The sequence below is a fragment of the Tilletiopsis washingtonensis genome (genome assembly GCF_003144115.1).
Source record: "Tilletiopsis washingtonensis strain MCA 4186 unplaced genomic scaffold FA09scaffold_1, whole genome shotgun sequence".
NCBI lineage: Eukaryota > Fungi > Basidiomycota > Exobasidiomycetes > Entylomatales > Tilletiopsis > Tilletiopsis washingtonensis.
The window spans coordinates 1028751-1048479 of NW_020311998.1; the positions used below are offsets into that span (position 1 = coordinate 1028751).

General features: G+C 67.8%; 5 protein-coding genes across 5 annotated transcripts; all 5 read left to right on the forward strand.

Annotated features, from left to right (window-relative positions):
- Positions 1-3822: 3822 nt before the first annotated feature.
- Positions 3823-5403, forward strand: FA09DRAFT_292872 (galactose oxidase; the record flags this gene model as incomplete). The annotated part of the gene is made up of 1 exon (XM_025740029.1): positions 3823-5403. One exon carries the CDS (start codon positions 3823-3825, stop codon positions 5401-5403), a length of 1581 nt encoding a protein of 526 aa, XP_025601703.1.
- Positions 5404-5732: 329 nt separating this feature from the next.
- On the forward strand, positions 5733-8866 carry FA09DRAFT_357998 (hypothetical protein; the record flags this gene model as incomplete). The annotated part of the gene is made up of 10 exons (XM_025744896.1): positions 5733-5947; positions 6001-6020; positions 6093-6319; positions 6936-7447; positions 7498-8118; positions 8169-8375; positions 8429-8449; positions 8499-8570; positions 8623-8746; positions 8805-8866. Exons 1-10 carry the CDS (start codon positions 5876-5878, stop codon positions 8864-8866), a joined length of 1938 nt encoding a protein of 645 aa, XP_025601704.1. The 5' UTR covers positions 5733-5875.
- Positions 8867-9462: 596 nt separating this feature from the next.
- FA09DRAFT_303666 (hypothetical protein) lies at positions 9463-13888 on the forward strand. Its single transcript, XM_025740448.1, has 11 exons — positions 9463-10166; positions 10220-10483; positions 10534-11378; positions 11431-11563; positions 11616-12163; positions 12212-12576; positions 12624-12863; positions 12916-13054; positions 13111-13299; positions 13379-13555; positions 13612-13888. Exons 1-11 carry the CDS (start codon positions 9695-9697, stop codon positions 13714-13716), a joined length of 3477 nt encoding a protein of 1158 aa, XP_025601705.1. The 5' UTR covers positions 9463-9694; the 3' UTR covers positions 13717-13888.
- Positions 13889-14446: 558 nt separating this feature from the next.
- On the forward strand, positions 14447-16266 carry FA09DRAFT_292827 (nucleoside phosphatase GDA1/CD39; the record flags this gene model as incomplete). The annotated part of the gene is made up of 5 exons (XM_025740025.1): positions 14447-14686; positions 14784-15300; positions 15351-15684; positions 15789-16179; positions 16234-16266. 5 exons carry the CDS (start codon positions 14447-14449, stop codon positions 16264-16266), a joined length of 1515 nt encoding a protein of 504 aa, XP_025601706.1.
- Positions 16073-16927, forward strand: FA09DRAFT_15126 (hypothetical protein). Its single transcript, XM_025739185.1, has one exon. It carries the CDS (start codon positions 16310-16312, stop codon positions 16877-16879), a length of 570 nt encoding a protein of 189 aa, XP_025601707.1. The 5' UTR covers positions 16073-16309; the 3' UTR covers positions 16880-16927.
- The last annotated feature ends 2802 nt before the right edge of the window (positions 16928-19729 follow it).

Below are 19729 nucleotides of genomic sequence, written 5' to 3' on the forward strand. Positions count from 1 at the left end.
GACAACAAGCTGCTGCAGGCTGATCTCACCACCTGCAGCATTGGTTCATAGCCCTCTGAGCTGACAAAACAGGGATTCTGCGCTGATAGTATAGGCGCCAGTATAGTTGCCTTCCATTACCTGGTCCAGCAACGGACGGGGGTTCGAGTCCCTCTCAGCGCAAGTTTTTTGCCTCTCGTTTTGCCTCCCATTTCGCCCTCTTCATGTCTCCAGCCTCTGCAGCTCTGGCCGGCATTCCGAGCGACGTGGACGCGTCCTGCTGCCGCGCGGCGCGCCGGATGGGCTGACATAAGCCGTGCGCCAGCGGGCGCCGCTGTACCGCCTGCGGCGCAGCGAGAAGCCTCCTGACGCGGCTCCACGCGCGCGGTCAGCTGGGCCCACGCTCTGAGGAGTAAAGGTGAGAGTCACCGGCCAGCGAGGCAGTGGCGAGCTGCAGTCGAGGCGCCGCGCAAAGGGGAGCGGCTGGTCAGTCGGCGGGTCAGAGCGGGCAAGATCTCGGCGCGGCGCGGCCCATGACGCGGCGCAGCAGATGCTCCCACACCGCCTGTGCCCTCGCCGACGGCGCTGCGGCCATCGAGCGGCGTCGATCCAGTCGCAAAGCAATCAGACCGCAAGAGCGTTCGCAGCTTTGGAAGCTGATGCGACGTTGTCGCATGACGAGCCGCCTCAGTCATTGGTGTTGCCCCTGCTGAGCGCCGCCGACGGCGCCGCCGACGGCGCCCCCAGAATGCAGCAGCACGAGCACCAGCAGGGCGCCGCCGCAGCCTCCGCTGCCGCACCGGCGCAAGCCACCGTGCGACGAGCTGAGACGCTGCGCTGCTGTGCCGAGCTTGAGAGATGCGAAGCTGCCCTCTGCGCATCGAGAGCTGCAGCTGCGGCGCCGTCGGTCTGGTCGCCTCGAGCAACTCGACTCGCCTGGCCGGACAGAGGCGTAGCAGACGACAACCACGCAGGCGCAGCTGCGACTCGCCTCGCGCTGCGCTTCATCGCCGCATCTCGTCCGCTCTACCTACTCTCCTCTTCCTTCGGCCCTACTGCGCCGCTCAGGGTTCAGTGTGGGCGTTGACGGAGCTTTTCGCGCTGTTAGATTCTAGCTCGACGACGCCCTCGGCGCACCTCAGCCCTCCGAACACCCCGACGCATCTCGCGCTCTCGAGCACCGCCTGTCTATCCACTGCAGTACTCGTAGCCGCACACGCAACGTGAGTCTCCTACTCCCCCCTTCTACCACACGCTCGCTCCATCCGGCGCGCCAAGTCGCCGAGGCTCGGCAGTGCAGCGCCGGATTGCCCAGGGGGCGAGACCTGCTGCTCTCGCTCGCTCCGGCGCTGTCACGCATTCGGCAGCCGCCGAGGTCGCCGGCGCGACGAGCCGTGCGATCGAGAGCGAGGCGGAGAGGTGGGGTGCTGCTGGGCGAGGGCTGCTGCCTCCGACCGCGACGTCGGCGGCGGGAGCGGGACGCGCACGATGTCTCGCGCGGCCTATTCTGCGGCCGCCACACCGTCGGGCCAGGCACGCTGCGGCCCTGCATCGCACGAGCTGCACCGTCGCCCAGAGAACGCAGGGCGCAGGCGGATGCCGCACGATCGCTCGATGCGCAGCCACAGCCGTGCGGCACCAGAGCGTTCCGGCGCCGCACGGCCGGGCGCCTGGGCGGCGCCGCCGGGTGATTCCCGGCGCCAGCGGTGTGGCTCGCAGCGGCAGGCAGAGCGAGGCGAGGCCACGGCCGGCGCAGCAGCCCGCACCCGCGCCTAAAAGTCTAAAGTTGCCCCGCCGGCCTGTCACCCGACGTCGGTGCCGTCGGGCGCAGCGCGGTGCCTTTCCTCGCGGGTGAGACTTGCGCTGCGGGAAGGGGCAGAATTTTCCCCTGCCGCCTGCAGGACACGAGGCGGGCGTGCGGCTGCCGCCCATGTGCTGCGACCTGCGAGATCTGCGCGCTGCGTCGCGGGCGAGCACGAGGGTCTCAGACGCTGCGCCCGCGCGTCATGCGGCGCCGGTGCCTGGGCGCACCACAGCGGTGTGACCAGCGGCGGCACCACATGGCCTCGATTTGCTTGTTGCCGGCGGTGCGCACACACATGGCCTCGATCTGCTTGTTGCCGCACCGACGCAGCCCGCTGCAGCACCGCGCATGTCCGTCTGTTGACTCGGCGCTCCGCAGTGGGCGAGCCTCCGCTGGCCTGCCTCCGATGCTTGTCTACTGCAGCGCTGTGTGAGACACAGGTCGGCGCCGGCCCTGCCTTGGCTCGCCTGCGTGCTGGGGACGTACCGCTCGTTCGCTCCTCCTCGGTGCCGCGCCGGCCCGACTGGCCCATGCATCTCGCCCAGCGCTTCGGATAGCTCCCTCTTGCCTGCAGCACATCGGCAAACTCCGCTCGGCGAGCACGATGCAGGGCAACGAGCAGCGGGACGAGAACGAAAAAGGCTCAGCTCCGGCGGCGAGGGCGAGCAAGCGGCGCCGGCGTGACGACGAGGCGGCGAGGGGCTGAAAGCTGGGCAGAGCAGCCGCAGCACATAAGAGGCGCTGCGAATCCTTACCACCTGCAAGTCGTCACCCCTCTCAACTGGACCATGCGTGCCGTCGTCCTTCTCCTCGCCGCCGCCGTCGCCACGGCGGAGGCCGGCAAGCTCAGCGCGCGCGGCGGCATGGTGCGCAAGCGCCAGGCCAACGTGCCGACGTGCCCGACGACGCCCGCGACGGCGATTGCCAACAACCTCGGCTGGCAGCTCTGCCCCAACACCGACTTCAACGTGCGCTCCCTCTCGTGGAACCCGACGGACACGGCCGTGGCGTGTGCGCAGGCGTGCGCCGCCGCAAACGGATGCACGACGGCCGTGTGGGACCAGCAGACCAAGGCCTGCCACATCAAGGGCAACCCGGGCACGACCAACTACATCGCCGACGCCAAACAGTACCTCACCATCAAGCAGGCCTACACGCCGCAGGACCAGGCGGCGATCAACGGCGCGTGCCCCTTCGGCCAGTACTCGTACAAGGCCAGCGGCGGCGCCACGTACGCCGTCTGCCCGCTCTCCGACTACCAGATGGCGAGCCAGAGCATCACCAAGGGCGTCAAGTCGATCGAGGCGTGCGCCGACATGTGCAGCACCACGGCCGGCTGCGCCAAGGGCGTCTTCGACCACCAGTACGGCGAGTGCCACCTCAAGGGCGACCCCGCCGCCGGCGCCTACGCGTGGAAGGTCAGCAAGCAGTACGACGTCTTCACCGTGACGGCCACCGCGCCGGCGCAGCTCTCGCCCGTCTCGACGTGCCCGTCGCAGCCCGTCTTCGCCGCCGCCGACGGCCGCGGCTGGGAGATCTGCCCCGGCAGCCAGTACAATGTCGGCAGCCAGCAGTGGCCGACGACGGCGAGCAACACGGCCTGCGCGGCGCTCTGCTCCAAGACCAACGGCTGCGCGTACGCCGTGTGGGACCGCACGAGCCGCGCGTGCCACATCAAGGGCAATCCCGCGCAGCCCAACTGGGTTGCCGACAGCGGCTACGACGCCGTCAAGCTCGCCTACACGCCGACGGTCGGCATGCAGTTCCCGTCGTACGCCTGCCCGTGGGGCGCCACGTCGTACACGGCCAACGGCGCCGCGTTCACCATCTGCCCGCTCTCCGACTTTGCCGGCCCGACGAACTCGGTGACGAACAACGTCGCCAGCGCCGCGGCGTGCGCCGACGTCTGCGCCGGGCAGCAGGGCTGCGTGCGTGCCGTGTGGGACTCGGTGAACAACGTCTGCCACAACAAGGCCGGCGTCGAGGGCCTGGCGCAGATCGTCAATGCGCAGTTCCAGACCATCATCCGCTCGGACCAGATGGGCGCGCGCGTCGCGGGCGGCAAGGCCAACACGGCGGCCATCATTGGCTCGTGTGGCGTGACGGCGCAGCACATGTTCCTCGGCGACGCCGACACGGTGTACATCGTCGACAAGACCGAGGCGAACCCGCTGCCGACGGCCGACCGCGCCAACTCCGCCACCGCCGCGTCGTTCTCTCTGTCCACCGGCCTCTGCCGGCCGATGTACACCCAGACGAACCAGTTCTGCGCCGCCGGCGGCCCGCTCGGCGACGGGCGCTGGGTCAGCGGCGGCGGCAACCCGGCGCAAAACGGCCAGGGCCAGGGCGACGGCCTGCGCGCCATCCGCTCGCTGACGCCGTGCAACACCAACGGCACGTGCCAGTGGAGCGAGGGCAACGGCAACCTCGGCGTCGCGCGCTGGTACCCGGCCGCCGAGACGACGGGCGACGGCTCGATGATCTGGCTCGGCGGCTACAACGCGCAGGTGTTCCTGCCGTACCCGCAGAGCGGCAACACGCCCACCGCCGAGTACTTCCCCAGCAAGGGCGGCCTGCTCAACGTGCCCGTGCTCAACCGCGCCTGGCCCTTTTCGCTCTACCCGCTCACGCACTACCTCTCCGACGGGCGCATCTTCATCCTTGCCGGCAGCTCCGCCGTCATCTGGAACCCGACGAACCAGCAGGAGCAGACGCTGCCGAACATGCCCAACGGCCCGCGCACGTACCCGTCGGGCGGCTCGGCCGTGCTGCTGCCGCTGACGCCGGCGAACAACTACGCCGAGACGTCGATGCTGTGCGGCGGCAACAGCGCCATCAAGGACTGGGGCAACCAGTGGTGCCCCGCTGGCGGCTCGTACGCCGTGACGGCCAACACCAAGTGCGACCTGATCACGCCGCTGGCGAACAACGCGGCGTGGACATCGGCGCCGGACATGCCGTCGCCGCGCCTCATGGGCACGATGATCCTGCTGCCCGACAACAACATCGCACTCGTCAACGGCGCGCAGGCCGGCACGCAGGGCTTCAACTGCGACGGGCCCGGCGGCTCGATGGCCTCGCGGCCCGCCAACACGGCCTACGTGTACAACCCGCAGGCGCGCACGTGGGCGACGCTCGCGACGCAGCTCGCCAACCGCGGCTACCACTCGAGCGCGACGCTGCTGCCCGACGGCGCCGTGCTCGTCGGCGGCAGCTCGCCGCACGACAACATCGAGCCGTGGACGGCGCCGTTCCCGAGCGAGTTCCGCCTCGAGAAGATCTTCCCGTCGTACTACGACGCGCCGCGGCCCAGCAACGCCGCCGTGCCCACTGCCTTCCCCTACGGCGGCGCCGCGTTCACCGTCACGTTTGGCTCGGCGGGCGAGGCGCAGGGCGCGTACGTGCGCCTCATCCGCACCGGCTGGTCGACGCACGGCCTGCAGATGCAGCAGCGCTCGTACGAGCTGCGGCGTACCGTCAACGGCAACGCGGTGACGTTTGCGGGCATGCCCTCGGGCGCCAACCGCATCTTCCCGCCGGGCGCCGCGCTGGCGTTCCTCGTCGTCAACGGCGTGCCGGCGATGGGCAAGAGCGCCATTGTCGGCTCGGGCCGGCTGTAGCGTGTGTGCGCCACGCCAGCGCGGCGAGTGTGCTCGCTCTGCCGTGCTCCACCCTTTCTGCCATGCCCCGCTCCCTGCCCCACGTCACTCACCGCTGCGCCCTGTAATTGCCCGTCGCTGCACCCCGCCATGTTCCCTGTAATCTGTAATGCTATATCCGCATGTGTCTGTGGTGCGCGCGGCGGAGGTGGTGGTGCGGAGTGAAGCGTGACACGCGTCGCTGGCGGTGTTGATGTCGCGCCGGCGTCTCACCCGCCGCGCGGCGTCTGTTTGTTGATCTGGCGGCGCGGGGCTGAAGCGTGCATCGTGCGCCTCACCGCCGCCTGCCTCTGCTCCACATCCTCCACTCTCCACACTCCGAGCTACCACCCTCTCGCCTCGCTTGCCCTATCTCACTTATCTCGCACGCTCGGCACCGCTGCTCCTGCACCACCCGACGCTTCTCACCAGGCGCCGCCGCGCCCGCGCCGCCATGGCGTACAAGCGCGCCTCGACGCTCATGACGGGCCTGCCGGACCAGGACCGCGGCTGGGAGGAGGTGCAGGTGCGTGGTGGGCGAGGAGTGCTGCAGCGCTGCGGCTGATGCGCTTCCTGCAGGCCAAGACGTTCTGCAAGTGGTGCGTGCATGGCGAGCGCCAGTCCGGGCGCTTCCGCTGCGCCGCGCCTGGCCCATGCTCACCTGCCCGCAGGCTCAACACCAAGCTCGAGACGCGCGACCTGCCGCCCATGTCGTCGCTCGCACGCGACCTCTCCGACGGCGTGCGCCTCGTCGAGCTCATGGAGATCATGGGCGACACGAGCCTCGGCCGCTACTACCGCGCGCCGCGCATGCGCGTCCAGATGGCCGAGAACGTCAATCTTGCGCTCGACTTCATCCGCGCGCGCGGCGTGGTGCTGACGAATGTGGGCGCCGAGGGTGAGTGGGCGTGACGTGAGAGATAGCGCGGTGGAGGTGCAGTCGGCAGGTCGAGGCTGTGAGAGCAGCGCCAGTGGAGGTCGTTGGCGGGAGCGGCGCCAGGAGTGCCAGAGGATGGGGCTGTATCGAGGCCGTGCGGTCAGCGCCAGCGGCGACGCCGGAAGACGTGCTTGTCGGGACGAAGCGGAGCTAACGGTATCGTCGCGGAGCTGGCTGGCAAGCAGCGCGAGTGGAGGAGGAGGACACACCAGCCGTCGAGGCAGCGCAGCAGGTCTTTCGCAAGCTGAGCGTGAGGTGCTTGACATGCTTGCTTGCGGCGCCCCGCGTCGGTGCAGCTTGAGCTTGGCCTTAGCCTCTTCTCTGAACCACACGGAGGAACGCTGGCGCCGTTGCAATCGCGCTGCCGGGTGGCACGTGCCGTCGCAAAGGGTGCTCAGACGCAAGCGCGGAGGGCGTTCGAGCAAAGGCCGGAGGATGAAGCTCAGCTGCGAAGCCAAGCCGAGCTTGGAGGCATCAGACGAAGCACAGGCAAGAGAGCAGGCTCCTTTCTCTTGTGTGCTGCTGCGCCGAGCCCAGATGCTGGGCGTCCACTTCGCCGCGCTGACGCCTGCCACAGACATCATCGATGGCAACCTCAAGCTCATCCTCGGCCTCATCTGGACGCTCATCCTGCGCTTCACCATCGCCGACATCTCCGCCGAGGGCCTCTCGGCGCGCGAGGGCCTGCTGCTGTGGTGCCAGCGCAAGACGGCGCCGTACAGCGACGTCTCCGTGGTGGACTTTACGCACAGCTGGAAGTCGGGGCGCGCGCTCTGCGCGCTGATCCACCGGCACCGGCCGGACCTGCTCGACTACGACGCGCTGCCGGCGTCGCCACACGAGTGCACGGCGCTGGCGTTCAGCGTGGCGCAGGAGCATCTCGGCATTCCGCAGCTGCTCGACGTCGAGGACCTGTGCGACGCCAAGAAGCCCGACGAGCGCAGTGTCATGACGTACGTCGCCCAGTACTTCCACGCCTTCTCGACGATGGAGCAGGCCGAGGTGGTCTCGCGGCGCGTGGCGACCTTTGCCGACGTGATGCAGGGCGCATGGGTGATGCAGGTCGACTACGAGCGGCGGGCGCGCGAGGTGAGTGCATGGCATGCGCCGCAGAGCTGCCGCTTATGATCTATCTGCAGCTGCTGGCGGCGATGCAAGAACAGGAGACGGCCTGGGCAGCGGCATCCTTCGCTGGCAGCTACGCCGACGCACGCCTGCAGCTCGACGCCTTCCACGCCTACAAGGCCGGCGGCAAGCGCGTGTGGGTGCGCGAGCGGACAGATCTCGCAGCACTGCTGGGCAACATCCAGACGAAGCTGCGCACCTACCACCTGCGGCCATGGGCGCCGGCAGAGGGTCTCGCGCAGGCAGACCTCGATGCAGCGTGGGCACGGCTCGCAGCGTCTGAGGCGCGGAGGTCACGCAGCATCAACGCTGAGATCCGGAGGGCCAAGGAGGCACTGCGAGTTGAGTTTGCGCGGCGGGCCAACGACTTTGAGGCCGAGCTGCGCACGTCCGCCACGACGCTCGCCAGCCTGACAGGCGAGCTGGAGGAGCAAAAGGAGCGCGTGGCGAAGCTGCAGCTCGTGCTCGCGGCGCTCGAGAAGCGCCTCGAGGAGCTGCAGCACCTCGAGCAAGAGTGCGTCGAGGCCAACGTCGAGGAGAACGACCACACCGTCTTTACGCGCGACGACCTCAAGTTCGAGCTCGAGCTCGTGGTGACAAGCGTCGTCAAGAAGCTGGCCTTTATCGACAACCAGGTACGTGTCCGCCGCACCCGCCATTTGAGCCTGCCTGACACACTCTGCAGATCATCTCGCGGCAACACACGAACCTCACGCCCGCGCAGCTCGAGGAGTTCGAGAGCACGTTCCGCTACTTTGACAAGGACGCGTCGAACACGCTCACCGTGCCCGAGCTCGGCGCTGCGCTGGCGTCGCTCGGCATCATCTATTCCGACGAGGACATCGAGGCGATCCATCTGCAGCTCGAGGAGAACTTTGGCGCCGTCAACTACGTGCGTCGCGTGTGTGGTGCGATGTGCTGCGCTGACCTGTTGCTGCCTCGCAGTCGGCGTTCCTCACCTTTCTGGTGAGTTGTGTGCCGTGTATGCCTACTTGCAGTCCTGACACCCACCCAGCGCGAGATCACCGAGGACACGACGTCGCCCGACCAGCTGCTCGAGGCGTTCCAGGGCCTGGCGTCGGACAAGGTGCGCCGCAGAGTGTGGCCCCGCATGCCACTCCACTCATGCCCTTGCCCAGCCCTACACGACGGAGATCGACCTGCGGCAGGCGCTGCTGCCGCAGGGCGCCATCGACTACCTCAAGGCCTCGATGCCGCGCGTCGACGTCGACGGCCTCGAGGCCGAGGCGTACGACTACGAGGGTGCGTGGCGCGGCGTGCGTGCACCACTCTGCCCGGCTGACATTGAGCCACGTCGCAGCCTACCTCACGCAGCTCTTTGGCGAGGGCGACCTGTCGATGCTGTCGGCGGCCTCACAATAGGAATGCCGAGGCATTAGACACAACGTGTGAACGCGTGTGTGTCACAGCCGGCCCGTCGGGTATCCTTGTCGCTGTCTCGCGCCCTCCAGCATGCGCTGCACTAAATCTGGCGCCACTCTGCTCGCTGTTCTGATGCGCAGCCGACTCACTTCGCTGCTGCTGAGCGTCGCAGTCGAGGGAAGTCGGCCCCCTGGATGGCAGGCGTGGGAGAGCGCGACGGCGGCAAAGGGCGCACGCCGGCGCGGGCTGTGCAGGCTGTCACATGTTGCGCCGCGCATGCTGCTGCTGTGCTGCTGGCCTGCCTGCGCCGCCCGCCGCGCGCTGCTGTGCGGCGGCGAGGCCCCTGCATCACACGCGCGCGCTCCGCCAGCGCCGCCTCGCCCGCACGCCGCCGCGCGCCGCCGTCGCGCATGAGCCGGCGGCCGCCGCGAGCTCGGCGCTCTCCGCCGCACCGCCGCAACACCCGACCAGCGCCGCGTCCGACACCCTGAGGCCCGACCACATCCTCTCCTCGCCGCGTCGCACACACCGCACTCGCGCACCCGGCCCGCCACACCGGCCGCTCCTCGTCTCGCCGTCTGCGCTCCGCGTGCGCCGCCGCCGGCTGCTCCGCGCGCGCCCGTCTCTCGCGCGTGCCCCGCACCGGCGCTCTCAGCGCGCCCTCTGACGGCCTCGTCGAGGCACCTCGCGCCCGCTGCCGCTCTCTCGCCATGGCGGTGAGTCGTCTGCTGCGCTGACCCCTGCTGCTCCTGCTGAGCGCTGCCGCAGGACTCGACCTCGGCGCAGATCGCCGATGTGCTGGCGCGCGTGCAGGTGCAGCGCAAGCACATGGAGGCCGCACAGAACCTGCGCGGCCTCACGTCGAACCAGGACGTGATCCGCAACGCCGAGGCGCAGATCCGCGAGGCGCAGCGCAACATCTCCTACCTCGAAGAGTCGCTGCGCAGCCTGCAGGGGCGCCGCAGCAGCGGCGTGCCGTCGAGCGCCTCGTCCGGCGCGCCCGGCTCCGCCAGTGGCGCCGACGGCTCCAGCTGGACGGGCGCATCGACGGCCAGCTTCGGCAGCCTCAGCGCGCCCGGCGCGCGCCAGTTTCCCGGCGACAGCTCGAGCAGCTACCTCGGCAGCTCGGCGGGCAGCGCGCGCTACGAGGAGCGCCCCGCGCCGCCGCCCAAGCACGGCGCCGAGCCGGGCTACGGGCCGCCGGGCAGCGCCGGCTATGCGCCGCAGGGCAGCGCCGACTGGCGCCCGGCGCCCATCGGCCGCATGGGCACGAGTGCGCGCAAGCAGTACACGAATCTGGGTGAGCAGCGCGTGCGGCGTGCTGTGCTGTCGCCGCGCTGAGCCCTGCCGCAGATCTGATCAAGTACGACACGCCGCACACGACGGCCAAGATCTCGCGCATGCTTCACCAGCTCGAGTTCAAGCTGCAGATCGAGCGGCAGATGAAGCTCGGCATCGACAAGATGGCCAAGCTGTACAGCGTCGAGGGCGACCGCAAGAGCAAGAACGACGCCGAGTCGAAGCGCGTCGAGAGCGAAAAGAAGATCATGCTGCTGGGCCAGAGCCTGAAGCGCTACAAGCAGCTGCACGTCATGGACGACGCCAGCGAGGATGACGGTGAGTGGCGCGGTGATTCGCGCCCCGCTTGCGCCTAACCCCCACCGCAGGCTCGGAGGACCGCCGGCCGAATCTGCGCAAGCCGCTCTCGGGCACGCTGCAGGTCTCGGTGCGCAGCGCGCGCGACATTGACCACACGCCGACGCCGCGCATCGGGCGCAGCGTGCGCGAGTCGACCGTCGTCGTCAAGGTCGAGGACACGCCGCGGGCGCGCACGCACCCGTCGCGCACCGACCGCTGGCAGGAGGACTTTGAGGTGGCCGTCGACAATGCCAACGAGATCGAAGTGACGGTGTACGACCGCGTGGGCACGTCGATGCCCGTGCCCGTCGGCATGCTGTGGATCCGCATCTCGGACATCGTCGAGGAGCTGCGCAAGAAGAAGTTCGGCCAGGTGGCGACCTTCCACGGCAACCCGGCCGGCGCCGCGGGCTGGGTCACGGCCGAGGACGTCGGCCAGGCGCCCGATGGCGGCGGCGCGGGCGGCATCGGCGGCGGTGGCAGCGGGCAGGACATGTCCTTCCACAACGGGCCCGCCGGACAGCCCGTGCCGCTGGGCCCGACCTCAGAAGGCGTCGAGGCGTGGTTTGCCGTCGAGCCAGCGGGCGCCATCTTCCTGCGGCTCAATTTTGTCAAGCAAAACGTGCGCAAGCGGCCGTACGACGCGCGCCTCGGCCGCCAGGGCGCCGTGCGCAAGCGCAAGGAGGACGTCGCCGAGATCAACGGGCACAAGTTCATCAGCCGGCAGTTCTACCAGATCATCCGCTGCGCCCTCTGCGGCGAGCTGCTGCTCAACGCCGCCGGCTCGCAGTGCGAGGACTGCCGGTACACGTGCCACAAGAAGTGCGCGCAGAAGGTGGTGACAAAGTGCATCAGCAAGAGCAACGCCGAGGCGGTGAGTCGCAGCAGCACAGGTCTCATGAGTCGGGACACTGACGTCCACGCAGGACCGCGACGAGGTCAAGATCAAGCACCGCATCCCGCACCGCTTCGTGCCGCTCACGAACATCGGCGCCAACTGGTGCTGCCACTGCGGCTACATCCTGCCGCTTGGCCGCAAGAACGCGCGCAAGTGCACGGGTGAGTGGCGCGGCGCGCGCTTCTCACCCCTCGCTCACTCATCTCCCTGCAGAGTGCGACATTACCACGCACAGCGACTGCGCACATCTTGTGCCGGACCTGTGCGGCATGTCGATGGAGCTCGCGAACCAGCTGCTCGCCGACATGGAGGCGATCGACCGCGTCAAGTCGTCCGCCAAGACTCCGCAGAGCGGGTCCTTTGGCGCGCTGCCGCCGTCGACGCCGGCTGTGCAGCAGCAGTACCAGCAGCGGCCACCCGCGCCGGCGCAGGCGCAGGCTCCGCAGCCGTACCAGCCGCCGCCGCCGCCGCCGCAGCAGCAACATCAGCAGATGCAGCAGCCGGCAAACGGCGGCCGGCCGCCAGTGGGCCGCGTGCCTGCGCCTGCGCCCGAGGGCCGCATGGCCGGCCTCGAGCAGCAGACGGCGCAGATGGGCCTCGGTCGCGGTCACCTCGAGCAAGGGCCGGGCGCGCCGCCCGCCGCATACCCGCAGCAGCCGCCGCAGCAGGCCTTCCAGCAGCAGCAGCCGCCAGCGCAGGCCGGGCCGATGGGCGGCCGGCCCGCGCCGCCGCCGGCATCAGCCGCGCCATCCGATGCCTTCGTGAGTCGTTTCCTGCCGCACTCCAGCCCTGCCACTCACTCTTCGCAGGCTGCGTCGAAGCCGCCACGGCCTCTGCCGCAGCAGCCGGGCAGCGAGCTGCGCCACTCTGCGGCGCCGTCGAGCTCGTCGTCGATCTCGAGCGCCGCGGGCGCCGGCGCCGTCGTGGCGCGCCCGCCGATGGGCGTGCCGGCCCACTCGGCCACGTCGCTGGCCACGCTCGGCACCGACCAGGCGGCGCGCAACGTGGCGTCGTCGAAGCGCAAGATCGGCCTCAACGACTTCAACTTCCTCGCCGTGCTGGGCAAGGGCAACTTTGGCAAGGTCATGCTGGCCGAGGAGAAGAAGAGCGGCTACCTGTACGCCATCAAGGTGCTGAAGAAGGAGTTCATCATCGAGAACGACGAGGTCGAGAGGTGCGTGCAGTGGCAGGTCTGCAGAGCATTAGCTGACTCCCTCGCAGCACCAAGTCGGAGAAGCGCGTGTTTCTCGCCGCCGCGCGCGAGCGCCACCCGTTCCTGCTCGGGCTGCACTCGTGCTTCCAGACGCAGACGCGTGTGTACTTTGTCATGGAGTACGTCAGCGGCGGCGACCTCATGCTGCACATCCAGCGCGAGCAGTTTACGCCGCGGCGCGCCAAGTTCTACGCCGCCGAGGTGCTGCTGGCGCTCGAATACTTCCACAAGCAGGGCATCATCTACCGGTGGGTGGCGCAGCGCCGCACGTGTGTCGTCCGATGCTCACACGCCCCACAGCGACCTCAAGCTCGACAACATCCTGCTCACGCTCGACGGTCACGTCAAGGTCGCCGACTACGGCCTGTGCAAGGAGGAGATGTGGTACGGCAACACGACGAGCACCTTCTGCGGCACGCCCGAGTTCATGGCGCCCGAGGTGGGTCACGCCCGGGCCATGTTCGGAGACCCCCCTCGCTGATCACCGCACTCCAGATCCTCCTCGAGCAGCGCTACGGGCGCGCCGTCGACTGGTGGGCGTTTGGCATTCTCATCTACGAGATGCTCCTCGGCCAGGCGCCGTTCCGCGGCGACGACGAGGACGAGATCTTCGATGCGATCCTCGAGGACGAGCCGCTGTACCCTATCCACATGCCGCCGGACTCGGTCAGCATCCTGCACAAGGTGAGCGATGCGATAGGAGTGCCATGCGTGGCCGCAATGCTGCCCTGCCATGCCCTGCATGTACTCACCCCGCCTGCAGCTCCTCGTGCGCGACCCCGCGCGGCGCCTCGGCTCGGGCCCCAACGATGCCGAGGAGATCAAGGCGCACCCCTTCTTCCGCGACGTCAACTGGGACGACATGTTCCACAAGCGCGTGCCGCCGCCGTTCTGCCCGACGCTCAAGAACCCCAGCGACACGAGCTGGTTCGACACGGAGGTGCGTCGGTGCTGAAGAGGCCGGGTTCTGCACAGTGCTGACTTGCTCTCCCACAGTTCACCAGCGAGAAGCCGACGCTGACGCCGGTGCACAGCGTGCTGAGCGACCAGGACCAGGCCGAGTTCAAGTCGTTCAGCTGGACTGCACCGCACGTCGGCTAGGCGCCGCGCCTGCCCTGCCCTGCCGCTGCGCCTCGCTGCCGCGGCGCGCCCCTCGTCTCCACTCCCGCCTGTGCCCGCATGTGTCCCGCGCCTGCCCAACCATCACGATCTGTAGCTTGTCGCATGTGTGTGGAGGGGGCGAGTGTTGCGCGCAATCAGACTTTGAGAAGCGCACGCATCGCCGCGCGGTGCCTTGGCAGCGCTGCGCAGCCACGCCGCGCGCCAGCCGCCGGCACGCCGCGGCGCGGCAGGACACGCGCGCGCCAGGGGCCGCTTCGCCTTCGCGCTTCTCACCACCACCGTCCGCCGCTCCACCTCTCGCCAGGCCACTCGCCGCCGCCGCACCGCCGCCCGCCCACCCATCTCCCGCAGAGGCGTGCGCTGCCGGCGCCCAGCCTCGCGCCGCCGCGTGCCCAGCATTCCGTCGTCGTACTCCCGCGTGCCGTCGTCGTCGTCGCCGCCGCCGCCGCCGTCGCCCTCGCCCGGCCCGTCGTCGCGCCGCACCGACTCGCTCGCCCTCGTCTCGGCCGAGGCCGGCCTGCTTGCCGCGTCGCTGATGCGCCCCGCCAAGAGCATGGCGCGCCTGCCGCTCTCGCCGCGGCGCCTCGTGCTGCTCGTGCTGGCGCTCGGCGTCGCCGCGCTGCTCCTCCTCTCGCCCACGCGCCGCTACGTCGAGGACCGCGGGCGCGCCGCCTGGGTCGCCGCCAACGAGCGCGTGCAGGACCTCGACATGCAGCGCCTCGCCATTCCCGAGCTCCACTGGGGCAGCGCCTGGCGCGGCGGCGCCGCCGGCGACGTGCTGGCCAACGTGCGTGCGCCGCCCGCGCCGCACGCCGACCCGCTCCGGACGACGCGCTGCGCCGACAACGGCGGGCGCTTCACCGATGCGCGCGGCAACCCGCGGCCCGTCGTGCAGTACGGCGTCATGATCGATGCGGGCAGCACGGGCAGCCGGGTGCACGTGTACAAGGTGTGTAGCGCAAGAAGAGAGCTTGCCACTGGCGCTGGCCGAGCTCTGCCGACTGCGCGGCTGCTTGCGCTGGCACTGCTGACACGCCCATGCGCAGTTCAACTACTGCAACGCCGCGCCCGAGCTCGAGTCGGAAGTCTTTGAGATGATCAAGGGCGGCCTCTCGTCCTTCAACGGACGGCCATCGGCCGCCGCCGACTCGCTGCGCCCGCTGCTGGTCACGGCGCTCAGGGCCGTGCCGGCGTCGCTGCAGAAGTGCACGCCCATCTCCGTCAAGGCGACGGCCGGCCTGCGCCTGCTCGGCGCGCAGCAGGCGCAGGACATCCTCGCCGCCGTGCGCCACATGCTCGAGAGCGAGTTTCCCTTTCCCATCGCCGACGGCCGCGCCGGCGAGCGCAAGGGCGTGCAGATCATGGAGGGCCGCGACGAGGGCGTCTTTGCGTGGATCACCGTCAACTACCTGCTCAACCGCATCGGCGCCGGCGGGCCGGCCGACGCGCCGCCAAAGACGGCCGCGGTGATGGACCTCGGCGGCGCCAGCACGCAGATTGTGTTTGAGCCGACACCGGGCAGCGGGCCGATGCCGCCGGGCGCGCACGTCTACACGCTGAACGGTGAGTGCGCCAGGCCCCAGCTCCATGCGCACGGCTCACGCCCGGCCCAGACTTTGGCGGGCGTTCGTATACGCTCTACCAGAACTCGTACCTCGGCTACGGCCTCATGCAGGCGCGCCGCAGCATCAACGCGCTCGCCACGTTCAGCCACGCCCTCTCGCGGCCGGCGGCGGTGCACCTCGGCCCGGCGCGCGGCAACGGCCTCAACGGCACGTCGGCGAGCAAGCCGCGCATCCCGTCGCCGTGCTTTGCGCTCGGCACGTCCAAGGCCGCGCAGGTCGTCGTGCCCGGCCTCGAGGGCGACGTCGACGTCGAGCTGGTCGGCAGCACGGGCGGGTTTGCGGCGTGCCGGCGGCTCGTCGAGGTCATGATGGACAAGGACGCGTGAGTGCTGTGGATCTCGCTCGCTTCTGCAGAGCAGCAGGCGTCGCTCGCCCCTGCAGGGCAGCAGGCGTCTCGGACGCATCTGCTGACGCACCTCCCGCCAGCTCGTGCGCACAGATGCCGTGCAGCTTCGCCGGCGTCTACCAGCCATCCCTCATGCAGTCCTTCACCGACTCGCCCATCGTAGCCCTCTCGTACTTCTACGACCGCCTCGAGCCGCTCGGCCTCAACGGCACGTTCAGCATCCAGACGCTCGCCAAGCTCGCCGAGGACGTCTGCTCGCCGCCCGAGACGTGGGCGCAGCGCTTCCCCGCCGACAAGTACCCGCACGCACTCGCCGAGCTGCGCGACCGGCCAGAGTACTGCCTCGACCTCACCTTCCAGCACGCGCTCCTCAGCCTCGGCTATGACCTGAGTCCGGCACGCTCCGTCACCGTCGCCAAGAAGCTCGCCGGGTCAGAGCTGGGCTGGTGCGCCGGCGCGCAGCTCATGGCGGTGAGTTGCGCCCGCTGCACATCGGGAATCGCTGCTCACTACCCTCCTCCGCAGCTCGACGAAGAGGGCCTGATCTGCAGAGCATGAGTCGGCGGCGGCGATCACATAGATAGCAGCACAGCTCAATGGAATGCAGTCTCTTCTCGCTGCCGTGTCTCGCGCTGCGGCAGCGCTCGCGCAGCATTGTGCGCTCTCCTTCTCGCGCGCTGCAGCAGCCCTCGCTTCACTCTTGGCAGCAGGCTGCGCATCACCGGCAATGTCTCTGCGCCGTTCGGCAAGAGAGAGCATCATGCGCGCGGAATCTCTGACTCGAGCGCTTGCCAGAGCGACGTCAGGGCGTTGTTCTACGCGTGGGCACAGAACGGCACCCTGCCGCCGTTCTGCGCGCCGCGCGACGGCTGCGCGCGCCCCGAAACGCCCGCCGAGGCGCGCCCGCCGAGCTGCTGCGCCCGTCGCTTGGCCCCTGCCGCCTCACACCTCCGTCGTTGTCAACAAGATACAAAGTACAAGGCGGAACAGTGGGTGGCTCATAGTACAGAAGGTGCTCGACGCTGATGCGGAGCGCGTGATCAAGAGAAGACGTCGTGGGCTGAGCGGGCGCGGCGCGCTTGCGCGCAGGCGCTCGACGGCGCGCCCTGCGGCGCTGGTGCTACAGCGGCTGCTGCGCCGCACGCTTGGCGGGAGGAGAGGGCGTGGGTGAGGCACGTTCGGTGCGCTTGCGCGAATCGCTCGAGTCGGGCACGGCCATCGGAGGGCAGCAAAGGCGCCGTGCTGAGAGGGCCGAGCGTCGGGCGTGTCAAAGCGCCGGCAGCGGATGCAGGAGGCATCGCGAAGGCGGGCAGGCCGAGCGTGTCGCGCGGCAGGCAAGCCGAGGGGCCGGCGGCCGCCATCGGAGGAGGCATCGGGAAGCCGGACAGGCTGAGCGCCTCACGCAGCAGGCAAGCCGACGTCTTGGGCTCTGTGCCACGCGCTTGGAACAATTGTGCGCACCGTTGCTTGCCAGCTCCTTCAGAATGCAAGTTTAGCAGTCTGCATGCACTGTCATAGGCCCTTGGGCGTGTGGCACAGCTAGCAATTGCACCTGAACCTTGGCTGTTTGCACACTACTGCGCCCCTTTTGGCCTGCTATAGCTAGTCCTGCAGCATGGTCAGGTTCAGAACAACTTGCAGGGATGTATGACTGGGGGCTGAGCGTGCCTCACTGTCCTCTGGTAGTCTGCTCCTGACTGACTTGCCCATGCTCTTGCACATGATGGGAGCGCCAAGCACAGGGCTACTTCTGCTCTTGCTGCTGGAGCTGCAACTCCAACAGGGACATGCCCAAGCTGAGCCATTGCGCACACATGTCAACCAGATCTGCATTGGTCTGCGCAGCAGCTTGTTGGCAACATTTGCGTGTTTATTGACCTGTGCAATCAGCGCAGCCTGACAGCATCTGCATCCATGGCCTCAGAGGACAACAGCGCTGCAGCTGTCCACAGAGCAGAGGACAGTGCTGCTGCTGCCATTGTTGCAGTAGCTACTCTCCCCCATGCAGCGCGCAAGCTGCTGCAGGCCGGCCCCACCCCCACTGCCACAGATCCTTGCACATCCTTCTACTCTGCCACATGCGCTGTGCTGCTCAGCCAGTGCCTTGGACTGCTCATTCTTTCGCCTACTGGCATGCCTGCAGCAATGGCGCCCCTGACAACAGTGCAAACAAGCGCAATCTTACGTCAAATGCCAGGTTCTTGCTGGTGAGCCACTGCTTGAAGAGCATTGGGCTCACAAAAGTTGGCATTGTGTAGGAGACAATGCTAGCAGTGATGAATAGGCCAGGAGGTGCAGTGGCAAGAGCACAGAAGTGTGCAGGCTTCCCTTATAAGCCTGCCAGCCAGGCTTCCCTGCGCAGCCTGTGCGCTGCCACCTGTCCTGCCTGTGTCTGGCCACAAGCAAAGAACAGAGAAGCTGCTTTAACCCCACAGGGCCGTACAGTTGGATGATTATGTGCTTGCTTTGGCCTCCAGCTCACGCTAATGCTACAATCAAAGCCAGGGCAGACATAGAGAGGGGCCATGTGCGCTCTCTGCACATGCCAGACATAGAGAGGGGCTATGTGCGCTTGCTGCACATGCATCTGGCGCTTGCAGGCAACCCTCTGCGCTAGCTTGCACTTCTAGACATTTGCAGGGGCATGTTAGCAAGACAGAAATGCAGCCAGTGAGACCAGATGAACAGGTATTGACTTCACCAGAAGCTGCTGCTGGTGATGAGGCCTGCTTTTGCATCACCCTGCAAAGCAGTTGCCAGTGGCATGCAGTCCAAGTTCCACTTGCCGCCTGCCAGAACCCAATTCCCACCGGAATAGCAGCACAGAGAACAGAAGGCTGCCAGGCAGTCCACTGAGTTGAGAAGGCCGCCAGGCGGACCATTGAGTCAAGAGTGAGAATACTGGGCTTCCTGCTTGACATGTAGGGCGTGAAGGACATGCAGAGTGCTTGAGCTGCCCTGCAGACCAAGAAAGGGTATCACAAGGCCGCCTGGCAGCGGCTGCCTGCTGTAAAGCCGCCCTGCGCTTTGCGTCTTGGTCAATGGCAAAGGGCCTGGCAATGGACACACCACAGGCAGTTGGCTGCTCCAGCTGCCTGTTGCCACTGCCATTGATGTCCCAGACGCTGAAGCTGTGACAGATTCAGTTGCTCTTGGCACCTTGCAGAACCACTAGAGGAGGTGGCAGTCAATGCTGATGCCAACCTGGAAAGCAGCTGCAAATGCCCACTTCCAGCACCTGTGCCAGCTCTCAAATGCTGCTGTCATTGCTTTGAGCCCAGCAGACCTGCTTGGCGGTGCAGCATACTTGGCCACTGCCTGTTAGGGCCACTGCCTGTTGATGGCTCCAAGACAGCATCCAGCAAGCGCTGCGCAACCCAGCCCACATGTTTACCAACCGCATTGTTGCCAAGCTCTGCACTTGTCTTGTTGACTGACATCATGTACACGCTGGCAAGACAACCCTGCTAGATGCCAAGATGCGCACCTGCTCTGCAAGGGGCGCTGCTCCCCTTGCGCTGCCAGAGCTGGCTTGCCTGCGCAGCCAGTGCTGGCAGGCTTCATTTGGCAAGATGCCAAGCAGCATGACAGTCACCTGCACTCCAATCTGGGCAGCTGCAGTGCAGGGCTGGTGGGCGCAGTTGCAGTGAATGCATTGAGTTCTGGGAGCAGCAGCACTTTACATACCTGGACTAGCACATCTAGGTGCCTCCACATTGTGTTGTGTTGCATGCCTGTCCCAGCCACCACTTGCCTCCCTGCCTCTGATACACATCTCCTGCTTTGCCTTTTCTGCTGCTCTGCTCTGCAGCGCACTTGTCCTCATCTGCCCAAGTCTGGCTGTGCTGCCACACGCTGCTGCAGCACACTGCTGCTGCCATACACGCATGCTGTCTGCTTCAAGCAGACTGCTGCGTCCTTGAGGTGGCTGCTGCACACGCGCAGCCCTCTTACCCAACTGCCACACACACACACCATATCTGCTGCGGTCATGCAGTGAGTAGGCTGTTGCTCCTTGCTC

Excerpts from the sequence above, each read along its gene's own strand:
- FA09DRAFT_303666 (XM_025740448.1), top strand. The coding sequence starts at position 9,695 with ATGGAGGCCGCACAGAACCTGCGCGGCCTCACGTCGAACCAGGACGTG. Across the intron at positions 10,484-10,533 it reads CGACGCCAGCGAGGATGACG|GCTCGGAGGACCGCCGGCCG; the intron begins GTGAGTGGCGCG and ends CCCCCACCGCAG. Across the intron at positions 13,556-13,611 it reads CGAGCTGGTTCGACACGGAG|TTCACCAGCGAGAAGCCGAC; the intron begins GTGCGTCGGTGC and ends GCTCTCCCACAG.
- FA09DRAFT_15126 (XM_025739185.1), top strand. The coding sequence starts at position 16,310 with ATGCAGTCTCTTCTCGCTGCCGTGTCTCGCGCTGCGGCAGCGCTCGCG.